Source organism: Chelmon rostratus, chromosome 13 (genome assembly GCF_017976325.1).
Source record: "Chelmon rostratus isolate fCheRos1 chromosome 13, fCheRos1.pri, whole genome shotgun sequence".
Lineage (NCBI taxonomy): Eukaryota > Metazoa > Chordata > Actinopteri > Chaetodontiformes > Chaetodontidae > Chelmon > Chelmon rostratus.
Genome location: NC_055670.1, coordinates 12,403,154 through 12,416,167, shown reverse-complemented (window position 1 = coordinate 12,416,167; position 13,014 = coordinate 12,403,154). Strand labels below are relative to the sequence as shown.

Below are 13,014 nucleotides of genomic sequence, written 5' to 3'. Positions count from 1 at the left end.
ATGGGCATTATTGAGATTCGGTAATTACTGTTTTGGATTTTACTGAGCTGGATTTTTTACATACGGGACGCCATAGAACAGACATGCAGTTTGTTACAACAGGCGGAGGAGACAGCGAAAGTTCTGTGTCTTCTGTCGATCTGATTGGCCAGAACAAGTAGTGGTCTGACTTTCAACCTATTGGCAGCTCAGTTCCTTTCGAGGAGACACCGCCACGCTGTGCTGACATCTAGTGTCAGTCTGAGATAACAGCTGAAGCTACATGCAAGATCAGCACTCGAAATATCAGCATTTGGCCTAGTGAAATTCATCATGTCCTATTCTGGTCAGTATGACACTGATGGTATGATGAAATATTATGTCTTGCTGACCCGTGTCTTCTGCCAGTTGGTCATTTGGTTTGCCTTTGAGCCCGCTTTTTGTTTAATCAAACATAACCACATACCATGCTGTGACAATTGAATGACAAATAGTCTGTGGTTGTTTTGAGAATTACCGAGAGACTCGGTTCAGCCATTCAGACATTCTCACAGCTGCCTTTCTTGTAAGGCTAGTCAAGTGGTTTCACGCACAAATCCTGATTTGCAGGTTGTGTGGGGTCTCAGCTCCAGTGTTCAATTAAAAGCATACCGCAACCTCTGCAACCACCACTAATGCATTGTTGGAGGGATATCCATTCCATTCGTGTGAGTTACATCAATTCAACAGTTTGTTCGGCACACTGTGTCGAAATACTAATGCAATGAGTCCTGCCATCACAAAGCTCAGTATTTCTTAAAACTGGTTTATACATGTTCATGTTGGTTATTGTCAATGCTCCGGTTTTATGGTAGTGCACTATACTGAGAGGTATTTCTGATGTGTGTCCAGTGTAGTTGTATATATGCACATTAAATCTCTGCTTATAGTCTACAACTAATTCACATTATCAGCAACTTTTATCTATTGTTGCTTCTGTCTAAAGAAGCATCATTATGATGTAGAAACATGGTTCTACATGCAAAATAGTGCTAAATGTACAGTGGCACAACATTTTAGTAACCAGTATGCACAAATATGTTGCTATTTGATATTGATAGTTGAGCATTTAAAGCTCCTGCACTATCATTCACACATTGGTTTCTTCTCTTGTAAAGTTCCCGATATCCATGTTCTCTTGCCCTTTTGTTATATTCAATATACTTTAGGTCTAGTTCACTCCCCCAAAACACCTTGAAGTGTGGGGGAGGGAGCCTCGGGAAGAGCAACAGAAAAGGCATCCCTCCTTCAGGACAGACAAACATGCAATGGATGTCGTGTGTGCAGAGTCTGAATCGGGCAGTGCGCAGGCAGGAAAGCTGAGTTTATCAAAACAAATTTATCAAGACCTGCTGTTGCCACTGACCTGGCCACGCATTTACCCCATTTATTGATACATTTTTATTCAGTACGTTCAGCGGCTCTGACAGCACATCACTGATGGCAAGAATTCATTAAAGTATGACACAGTGTGTCACTCTCATTTCTACTCTCACTCTTAATTTATGGGAAACTCCATTTTGGCAGGTATTAATCTTAATTATGGCTTTTACTCCACTGTGGTAGCGTCCCATCCCAGGTGACCCATGAGTTATGGTTGCTCTGTGAGTGGTGAGCAGTCTTTCTGCAGAGTGTAAGTACAGCACACGAGCTGCACAGTGCTGGAGAACAGACAGCGTCGCAATTTCTTTTGGTTGTGTAGTAAGTGATTATAAGAGAATATCTCTGAACAGTAATGGCTTAGTAGCATTTGCTGTAAGCCAACGTGGTTGGTGATTCTGCAGCAAAGAACAGAAAGTCTGGCTGGTGCTTGAGGGCTATTTATGTAGATATGTGCTAAATAATTAGCTGAAGCTTGTTCCTTCAGCGCACATGTTCAAACCTAATCATAAAAACCGAGCAGCATTGAAACTAGCTATAGCTAAGAGTGCCTGCCAAGTGCCATAAATGGAAAATATTTTAATGTCTTGGATGGGAAATGGCTGACGGCACAGGGAGTGTCTGCTAGCTTCCCCTGTTGATACATATGTCATTTGAATGTGTCGCCTCTGCTCCTGCATTATAATGTCAACAAGCTGCGAGCAGAGCGTCACCCTGGGAAATATTGTAGGTATGCCTGTCTGCACCCTTCCATACTGTAAATTTGTCAAGTGATAGCCAGCCCCACCTTGGATGAATGCAAAGACTGTGATTCGCTGAATGAAACAAGGAGACTTCCCTCAGTGAAATGCTATATGTCTGTTTCTTAAAATTTCAGCTTGAAGTATGTTCACATTGCCCATCCCAAAACTAGTGTCAGCCCAGAGGGACTGTGGTGTACCAGGTCACTACCTCTGGGAATCACCTTCACACTTGTTCCAATGGTATTTCATTTCTTGCCATAACTGCAGTGTGAGGTGTATGAGTTGACTTAACCTCTGCCAATGTTTGCTTTTCCACAGGCAGGAGATTATGAAATGGAATGGCTGGGGATACAGCGATTCAAGATTTCTCTTCAATAAGAAAGGCCAAGCAGAATTCACTGGCAAAAGGTACTGTATAATATCACATCGCTGCTCTTGAATATACTGCTTATGCTTATCTGTTGAGGATGTAGAGAAATCAAGCAGCACTAGGACTCATTCACAGTCTCTAATCTTTAATCTAGCATCAGCATTCATGTTTGGGTGACCTGAGACTGGAGTTATGCATTGATCATTTCCACAGCCCATGCTGTGAACCCAGCTTTGGAAATCAGTTGTGGTCTCCTTCCTACGATCACAGCTATGTGGTGCTACTGCCACCTGGTGGTTGGCATTTGAACTGTTCATTGTCACCCGAGAAGGTCACTGGTTGTGATTTTTACCTTTTCTGAACTCTGTTGCTCATAAACAGAAATCACTCTTCAATCTGTTAAAAAAATTGAACATATTATGTTAGTAATTATTAGTGTGTCTCTGGATAGCTGTGGGTAAACTCAGTTATTCACTGACTGTTGGAGAAAAAAGATTTGGTTTGAATTTCTGAGGGTGTCCAGAAACAAAGCCGGTTGTCCTCAGTCTTATTGAATATGGCTTCAGTTTACAACAGAAAGAACGGCTCTCTCCTCGTCTCCTATGACAAGAGCAGAGGTATAGACAGGCCTTGTTTTTCTAATCATGACATATGACTTTGGAAGAGGCAGCCCTGCTTGCCCGATTGCAAACTGGCACATTGTGTATGAGGATGTGTTTGAGTAATGAGTCGAGCTGAACAGGATGTTGCACAGCGAATGGTTTCCTCCTGCGCAAGCAGTTGCCACAAACCTCTCTGTGCCCTCCCGACTGAAAAGCTACCTGGGCAGCGTACAGTAACCGAGGCTGGGGCACAGTTGAATGAGTGTCAGAGACGGTTTTCTCCTCCTCCGCGCTCACTGTGACAGAGGCTTTTTCATTATAGAGTGTGTTTCATGGTCTCTTGGACAAAGGCACACCACAGTCCCCTGATGGGCTGGCCCAGGCTTTGCCAGCAGCTCAATTATGCAAGGGATGGCGAGGGCGACCACACGGACAGCGCTGTCACTGCTGCTCTGCTTGCCTAATAACCTTACTGGACTCGAACCTCACACTCTATTCTTATTAGACACAGGCCTGGTTTTCCAAGTGAATAAGCACAGTCAAGCATTTAGATGTTTTCAATTGAGCACTTTGACTTCCACTACAGGAAATCACTAATTCACGTGGCTTAGTTGATTTTTTTTGTTTGTTTGTTCACACAATCTGTCTTTCTTTACGCAATGCAGGTATAGACTAAGTGGGATGATCATCCCCGGTCTGAAAGATTGGTTTGAAGGCACGTTTGGAGCCAGTCTGCAGCATAAAACTCCTGCAACAGTGAGTGTAATTCATATTTGTTTGTTGTGTCTTCAATGAATGGCAAAGAAGAGCACTTAGCTACCAAAATCACAATGATTTGTTTTGTTTTTTTCAGCCCATTCTGACCAGCAGCGCTGTACAGCCTCCCACTCTTAATGAGGCCTTCGTGGAGGAGTTAAAATCCACGGGTATTCCCTTCTCTCATGACGCAGAGGACCGGGTGTTTCGCGCCCACGGTAAGGCATGCTGGGAGTAGACTTCGGCCATTTCCGCCCAAACAAAATCACCCCACTTTGTCTGATTGTCCAGCGTGATTTTTAATTTAGCGAAAGTGCTTTTATTTTTATTGTCATTTGTTTTCTCCCAGGCCATTGCTTGCACGAGATCTTCGCTCTGCGGGAAGGGAAAATTGGTCGCGTTCCAGATATGGTGGTGTGGCCAAGTGAGTTCCAAAGCTGTGTCATATCCCGTGTTTTTATCGGCCTGTTTTTCTCCTCCCACGTAGCATCGCTGATCCCCCTGCTGGCTTAGGTGATTTAAAGGGTTAATCTCTGCAGAGGCAGGGATATTAATATGTATGAGTGGAGGCTTAATAAGAAGCGTCAGGGGGAGGACGGTTGACACCCAATACACCACGGTCTGGCCCTGCACAGTACACCCATGAATTATGATTCCGAGATTGGTTTTCTGTTGTTATGGCTGGCACTATTTTATCATGCAAATGAGTGTTGACTGATGGTTGAAACTTGATTAGCAGCCTCCCAAATGGGCAGCAAATCACCAAGGAGAACTGCACATATTGTTTCATCCACACCAGCACCAAATTTTAATTTTACAAACCCTGCAAATACAAACTCATTTGCTATGTATCCAATAGATATTTTGAGCTGTAATTAGTATTCCTCAGTAGTCCCGACAAGTCTAGCTGTGTTGTTTAAGTGGAGGTTTAGTTTGCTGAACTGTAATCCGCAGACAGGAGCTGTGCGTTTAATTGCATGGCAAAATGTAGCAGAATGCAGGCATTTCTCGCTGCCTCTGAAAGCACTTGAGGCCAGTCAAGCACATCCATGTAGGAAGGTATTGCCACTCTTCCCACTCGCTCACCGCTCCAGTGTGAATGGATGGGGGCTCCGCGATTGGCCAAAGCAAGTTTGTATTGATGCAGCACATCCCACCCCAGAGAGCGTAGCTTCATGCAGTCTGACTCCGCCTGAGGAGAGCCCCGGGCAAATCACAACAATCAGGCCACTCAAAACGCACCGTGCCTCTCTGCCGCTCCCCCGGCTCTAATGGCTCAGGCCATATGCATTTATTTATTGTCTTCTGTATACACCAAGTGTTAAGTGCTATTTTTTTTTTTTTATTTCCTCTTGTAATGCATCTACTACTGGTTATTATGTGAACACTTTAATTTATGAATGCAATGGAGGGCGGTAAATGAAAACATTTCCTTTATGATGGCCACTAATTTCTAAAACGATATTCCGTGTCTTTGCAGACTGCCACAATGAGGTTGTGAAACTTGTGCAACTGGCGTGCAAACACAATGTTTGTTTGATGCCGTATGGAGGTGAGTCATGAAATCAGTGGCTCTAATCAACATAATTACCTGTCACCGACTGTATACATAAGGCCACTAGATGTGTGTTTTCATTTAATGTACTTTTATATATTATTTATTCCCATCCCATGGTTGTGAAATTCTTTTTTTTTTTTTAATTAATGAAGCCACATATCTTTGAATGAGCTTGGTGCATAAGATACTGCTGACAGTTCAGTGGACACTGTGCAGAATTTTATGTCTTGCTGTGTGCGTTTTGTACTGGAGCTACAGAAAAAATATTAGCAAGCATGTTACAGGCCGCTAATCTGATCATGTGATGTAAGCAGCACATCTGCGGGTCACCTCCACCTCTATCATAGTGAATATCTTTGTCTACTCCCTCCTCTATGTCTTCTGTCAATCACTACTTTTAGCTACATCATCATGACAAAATGGCCAAAATTAATCTTCTGCAGCATCGCAGCAGTTTGTCAACAGATTCATGAGAGTGATGTAATCAATAAAGGCCAATCGCACATTTATGGAATTAAAACCCTGATGCCTTCAGTCATCTTTTTTTTTCTATAATTGTCAGTGCATCATTTAAATATATTGCAAACTGCTTCCTGAAATGATAAAAAGCTGGCTAGCATTTGAAAATGTTTACACACATGTTAAGAAGACCTGACAAAGCATTCAATGCTAAGTGTCACTGCTAGACAGTTTTCACTGCTTAATGCCACAGACACATTTTAGACAATAAGTATTGAGGTTTGATGCCAGGCCCTAGCTTTGTGCATGCATGTGTGTGTGTGTTAATAACATGAAACCAGGAAAGTGTACAGTATAATCACATGGTCCATTTAAAGGCTTCTGTATTGTAACTCTTCTTGTAACTGTTGCTTTTCCTCTGTCAGGAGGGACCAGTGTCTCCAGTGCCCTAGAGTGCCCCCCAGAGGAAACTCGCTCCATTGTCTCTCTGGATACCTCGCAGATGGTACGTAAGCAACTGTGTCTGAGTTTCAAACCAGTTAATCTGCTCTCATGACAAGAAAAAGTGAAACCATATCACATGCCTCATACAAATACTGTCATGCGTCTGAGAGACCTTTGTACTGGCCTGTATAAAAAGAGTCTTTGTACATTTTTTTTATCTGTATCTAAATGGAGATTGGTGAATGTACTGTAGCATAAGACCATTACAATCTGCAGCCTCAAAATGACCGTAGAGTTTATGGATTTATTGTTAACGCTTCTTAGTGATTGATTCAAGAAAAAAATATGCCAAGTCAGGTTTTCCAACTACATGCTATTGCATAAAGGAATAATATTTTTTCATCCAAACCACATTGAAAAATTAAGCAATTTAAGTGTCCATGTTGGCATGTTTCTACATACCACTATTTATCATTTTTCAACAGGGAATGTACTACATATTCAGAATATTGTTAAAATGATGAATGTGGAGATTTGCCAATTTTCCTGTTTTATGTAATGTAAATAGATAGTAATAGATGTTAAATAAAGTCATTTGAGGAAATCACCTTGGGCCCAGGGAAACTGTGAAAGGCTTTTTTCATTATTTTCAGTTGAATCATGAAAATAAGCAGCTGTAGTTTGATATGTGTAAGAACTTTATTCTTGTTTTTAAAATGATAAATGTGTCCCCTGTGCATCAGCCATTCATTTACTTGGAATTTCAAGCATCTCACCATGAAAGTGATGATGTTTCATTGGATATGGTGAATAAAACGGTGAATATTGTCAGCAGTACAGTGCAGCCCTTTGATCCTGGCTCAAATAGAGGTGATATATAAGCTGTCTGGACGCTGCTAGCCTCTCAGTCATTGAGTTTGGTGCCACAGACACCAGTGACCAGTGTTCTGTGTCAGGGGTCAGAGGTGAGGTGGCTCTAGTGGAAGCACATGAAAGGAGCAGTGTGGTTGGAACATAAAGTTTATGACCTCTGGAGAATAATTGATGGCAGGTGTGAAATGACCTCTTGCAGGTAGGGGTAGGCCACGTGCCCAGCGGCCCACATAAGAGGCATATATTTGGAATTAGATGTTAAATTGAGTTTAACCTTGAGGAAACGGTGTCCTCCGTCCCACAGCCCCTCTGCACACATTTATTCTTGGACATGTGACTGTCAGGCTAGAAGGACAAAACTTACCAGTAGTGTAAGCAAACTGTCGAGGGACAGTTTCCGTGGACTGCTGTTGAGTGCTTTGTTAATGTCAGATGACAGACATGGCGATACACAGCATTTTTTATTAAGTTCTTTTGCCCTGCATCAAATGAATGGAGTTGTTTTATCTTTTACAAATGAAACAACCACATCAGAGCGGGTGTCTTTTCATTCTGTGTGGCATAAAGCGTTCACACAGAATGTTTTATGACTCCCACGTTCATGTTGTTTGTTTTTTCATTCACAGAACCGCATTCTGTGGATCGACGAGAAAAATCTCACCGCCCATGTGGAAGCTGGCATCGTTGGTCAGGATTTGGAGAGATTGGTAAGCACCGCGCATCCATCCATCTTCATTCACCGAAAGAGCCTACGTTACTGCAAAATGTTGCGCCAACAGTCGAGCTGTGCGACCCATTCACATGCTGGTTGCCCATGCTCAGTCACCTTGGTACCCTTTGCTCAGCAGATCTAACAGGGTTTCCAAAGGAGTTTGAGACAGGAGCAGAGTGCTGAAGGGGAGAGATTAGAGAGTGAGGCGGCGGTCATGAGCAGATGGCACCATCAAGCTAATTCAGAAAAATGGAGAAGGAGCGGGCGTTTGATGTAGAGGAATGCGTGAGCTGCATCTAAAGCAGACTCCACCCCTGCGTTTACACTGGGCCATTTTGATGGAGCAGATGGGTCCGCATTATAAACTGCCTTCCAGGGGAGTGCTGTGATAAAACCAGGCCCGACTTAACCCCCATCTTGTGCTTCTGGTGGGGGTTGCTGTTGTACTTTCAGGTCCTTATTATTATTACTATTAAATGTTCTGCCTAAAGATGCAATCTTTTAAGGGCTGGGCTGCCTTTAGGAGAATGTGTGGGTTCCTGATGACCTGCACATTCTACCCAGAGCCGTAGGGTTGCATCTGATGAAGGTTGCTGGGTTGCTCAAACATGTTTTTTTTGTGTCACACTACAAAATGACCTCAAACTACATTGTCTCTTGGCTATGGGGCTGTGGAAGCCGAATCTGCTGCAATCTTCCCTCAAGACTGTCAATATAACACACAGATTTACATAAACATGTAGAAGTGAAGGTTCTGTAATTTCACTAGTATTGATTAAAAAAGGTCTAAATGTGTCACCTGGCACTGCCCAAATGATGCACTGACGTGTCTTTTTAGTCTTTTCATTGGTTTATTCCACTCGGTTTATTTTAGGCTGCAGTAAAAATATATGATGCCATAAAACCTGAGTTTTAGCATTGCAGCAAAATGAGAAGAGTGAAATTCAGCGGCAGAGCTGCAATTATTTTTTCCCTTCGCAGGCTCATTCTTTTTGCTTGTTATTAAAACATTCTTGTGGGTTTACAATGTCATTGTCGACCAAACAGTTTTGGCCCGTTTTGAATTGCAACAACAAATGCTTGGTCTCTTTCATTTTTCCACAGCTTAATGAGAGCGGCTACTGTACGGGACATGAGCCTGACTCCATGGAGTTCAGCTCCCTGGGGGGCTGGGTAGCAACCAGAGCATCAGGCATGAAGAAGAACATCTACGGCAACATCGAGGACCTGGTGAGATGCATGTCCTCCCCTTTACCCTCCCGCTCATGTTTGTTCCAAACACAGGATGACAGTCCGGACATTCTGCACAGTCATTAGAAAGGAAATTATTAGCAAGTTTTGTGGACTTTGCCCTCACCTCCAAGATGCAGCGGTCACAGACTCAGTTATAAAGTGTGTTGTATGCATGCATGTGGGGGCACACCTGATGTCTAAATGATAAGATTTTGTCAGCATTTGTAAATCTGTTAATGGAAAGTAGACCACTGTTTGCATATTTTTGTCTATAAGAGTGCTTGTGTGTTGCTGTTTTCTGCCTGGAAAGGTCATCCACATAAAGATGGTGACCCCACAAGGAGTAATTGAAAAGAGCTGTCAGGGCCCACGCATGTCCACGGGGCCAGACGTTCACCACTTCATCCTGGGCTCAGAAGGTTTGCTTTTTTTTTCGTGTGATTTCAGTTCACCAGAGCATGTGGGCACGTGTGAGACCTTGTGTGTTAATGTGGGTTTGTGTGCAAGTCTCTGTGATAAAACAGTAACATCAGGAAGGTTCACATGCTCTGGGCTTCTTACACATTAACCAGCTTTGGTGTAAAAATGATCTGGAGGCGCGTTAGTTAGGAACCAGCAAGTGTCCTCCCCACCCCATCTGCAGTGCCCTGTCCTTGTGAAAGCCCACAGAGAATACTGCCATATGCCAGGTTCCCCCTACATAATGAGGAGGTTCAGAGACTCTTGGCATCGCTATGTTAAACATCTGCGGATGCAAACTTATATTTGCCCTACAAAGCTCAGCAATCTGCTCCCTGACTTGGCTTGGATCACTGCAGAAATCTCTATTTGTACTCATTAGAAGTGAGTTCAATATCAAGACGACCACCAATATAAAAGATCAAAATCAATGTGTTCAAAAAACAGTCACAAGTGACTAATGTAGAATGTGGGCTAACGTTGAAAATGTTTCAAGTATTATTAGATTACATTTACAAGTTTTTAAAAGTTGCATCTTGACTGTGCAACCACCATGTGACAGTCAGTCCAAACCTGTATAATCTGGTCACAATCAGGCCTCGTGTTTTCACAAATTCTTGTTATGTTTGTCATATGATACCAACCTGGTTCAAAAATGTTGGGACCTGTAAAACATACATTAATCAGGATGTGATAAGTTGCTAATCCTTTTTGACATATACTCAGCCTAAAAGAGTACAAAGACAATATACTGGCTCATCATATTGATTTTTGTAAATATATGTTTATTCTGAATTTGATGGCAGCGACATGTTTCAGACAGGTTGGGACAGGAGCAACAAAACACTGGGAAATTGGTAGAATGCTCCAAAAACACCTGTTTGGAACATTCCACAGGTAAACAGGTTGATTGGTAACAGGTGATAGTATCATGATTGGGTATGAAAGGAGCTTCCTGGAAAGGCTCAGTCTTTCACAAGCGAGGATGGAGCGAGGTTCACCACTTTGTGAACACATGACTGTATAAACGACATTACTACATGGCCTCGAGTGCCTTCATAAAACCATTGTCAATAAACAGTTCTAACTCAGTCAGCACACAATTAATGATCTTATAAACAGAATTTCATTATGCCATAAGTCATAAACACTTGCACAGGCTTGTATAGAGTTTATGTATTTTCCCTTAACTTTACTTCCCCAGAACGCAGATTTGCAGAACAGTGATGGCAGTGAAACCAGTATATACTTCCCCGATGTTAAATTTATGGCCATCTGAAGTTTTCAGACATGTTCATTTAATAAGAAAACCCATCAGCCCAGATGTGCGTCATAATGCACTAGAATCAAGCAGGTATTGTGTATGTACTGTGCAGTGGGAGAAAGAGTCTGGTTAATGACTTCTTCACATGTGCTCACACATGTAAAAGCATGCAAGACAACTGAAAGATCATGATAGTTTGTAAGAGTGTGTACGTGTTGGCTGTCAGAGGTCAGAAAATGTGAGTCTGTATGGTGACAAATCAAATCATTTGTTGCTAAACTGTAAAAAGCACATCAGGATTTCTGTTTCCTAAATAGATACCACAATTCTGACCACTGCATCCTTAAAAAAGACGGTGGCTCACTGAAAGTAAAAACCGAGCATCTGCTTGTCAATTACACTGAATTAAATACATACTGCACTCACTTTATTTTAAAACAGGCTGGTACGATTCCTTAAATTTTCACCAAGTCTGCTGTTCACTTGATGCAATCATGGAACATATTTAAAAGCATGTAACAACAAGTAAAGAACAACTTTCACAACAGTAAGTTGGTTTTCAGTGACTCAGTCTAATATCAGAAAAGTGTCTAATCTTTATAAAACAGCATCAGCAGCTCCAAAAACTCGACATACATTCAGCAACAATAGTCCATGCCAACAGGTTAAATGCTTTAAAAGGCCCAGTTTATAAATTACGATTAACAATAATAGTTATAATAATACCTCCTAGTGCACGCACAAAAGAGTGGGTAGTGTAAAGAAGAGGAGCGTGCTGCTGGGGTTTGGTGCTGGAACCGAGATGGAACAGGACTACACGTCTCTGGGAGCACATGCACTTCTGGGAGGCCTAATGCTGGACCTAGAGGTCACACCACCTCACAATCTCATTAAAATTATCTACCTCCTCACCCCAGAAACAGCATCCTCCAGTGTGACGGCAGGCCACAACAACAAGGCACCACACTAAAACCCTCAACTACGCCCTGCATGTTAAGTGGAATGCATCCTTTTTATCAGAAATTGCTGTGAAGCCTAGAGCTTCCCATTCACTGCGCAACAACCGGGTCTCTCTATCTCTCTGACCTTGAAGTAGCCTGAATGCAAAGTATTTCCTTCTCTCTCGCTTCGACCACTGTGACGAATGATTGGAATAATCAATGGTAATCCCTTTGTCTTTTAAACCCCTCTCAACCGAGGAGGATGTAAGGTAGGTGAGTTAAGCCAACCAGCGCTAATTTAATGCACAGAGTAAATTCTTTTATTCTGAAATGGTGGCTTCATAGTTGTTAACGTTGTCCACACAGATTTATTTAGGTTATTTTTTAAATTTTTTGCCAGAAATCAGCCCCTCTCCTGTAAGATGAGGTTGGTTTAATAGATATGGTCGTAGTAAAAATGGCTTAAGCTGCACTCCAGCTTTTCATTGCATTGAATTCATCCCCAAGAGAGTGTTTTTCTGACCTTGTGTTGTTATGGCCTCCCTTTATTTCTCACTCGCTTTTACTCAACTCTGGCTCCTCCCTAGATTTCTCTCTCTCTCTCTGTCTCTCTCTCGCTCTCTCTCTCTCTCTCACTCCCTGACTCCTCCTCGCTCGCCCACTCAGTGGCTCCTCCTGCATACTGTCAGGAGGGAGGGGCTTTTCGTGGCTGAAGCCTAATGGAGTCCCATGTTTTCCGCTGGGCCACTAGGGAGCAGCGTGTGGCATGTAGTGTCACGTTAGAGGGCTCATTAACAGCCATAACAGGCTCCTAATGGAACAGGCTATGTTCAGGAGAGATGCATCTCTAAATGGATGGTCTGCAGTAACAGAGAACGTGTAGGCTGGGGGCCAGTAATGGGTGTGGTTCAAACCAATAAAATTCACAGGCAACTAACAGTTGTTTTCATTGTTGGTTATATGTCTGATTGTTGAATCAGTTAGTCAGAAAATAGTCATATTTATGAGTTATGAGAAACCCACTGTACACTACCTGCTAAGCCCTAACAACAAACAGACACAGTTAGCAACTAGACGGTGAACATAGTGGAGCATGTAGCAGCTAAAGAGGCAGATTTTTCCTATAGGAGTTAAAAGAGACCAAAAACAGAGCTAAAAGAGAGTGAAAATTAGGCTCCCATTAACCAGGTCGACAGAGACAC

At 42.5% G+C, this 13,014-nt stretch overlaps 1 protein-coding gene across 1 annotated transcript in view; it reads left to right on the top strand.

Annotated features, from left to right (window-relative positions):
* The window catches only part of agps (alkylglycerone phosphate synthase), a 28,620-nt gene that overhangs the window by 856 nt on the left and 14,750 nt on the right, over positions 1-13,014 (top strand). The window contains exons 2-10 of the mRNA XM_041951471.1: positions 2,460-2,549; positions 3,779-3,869; positions 3,967-4,087; positions 4,219-4,293; positions 5,350-5,421; positions 6,312-6,391; positions 7,830-7,910; positions 9,020-9,145; positions 9,459-9,567. Of these exons, the coding sequence (XP_041807405.1) occupies positions 2,460-2,549; positions 3,779-3,869; positions 3,967-4,087; positions 4,219-4,293; positions 5,350-5,421; positions 6,312-6,391; positions 7,830-7,910; positions 9,020-9,145; positions 9,459-9,567 (845 nt within the window). The remainder of the gene's footprint in view (positions 1-2,459; positions 2,550-3,778; positions 3,870-3,966; positions 4,088-4,218; positions 4,294-5,349; positions 5,422-6,311; positions 6,392-7,829; positions 7,911-9,019; positions 9,146-9,458; positions 9,568-13,014) is intronic.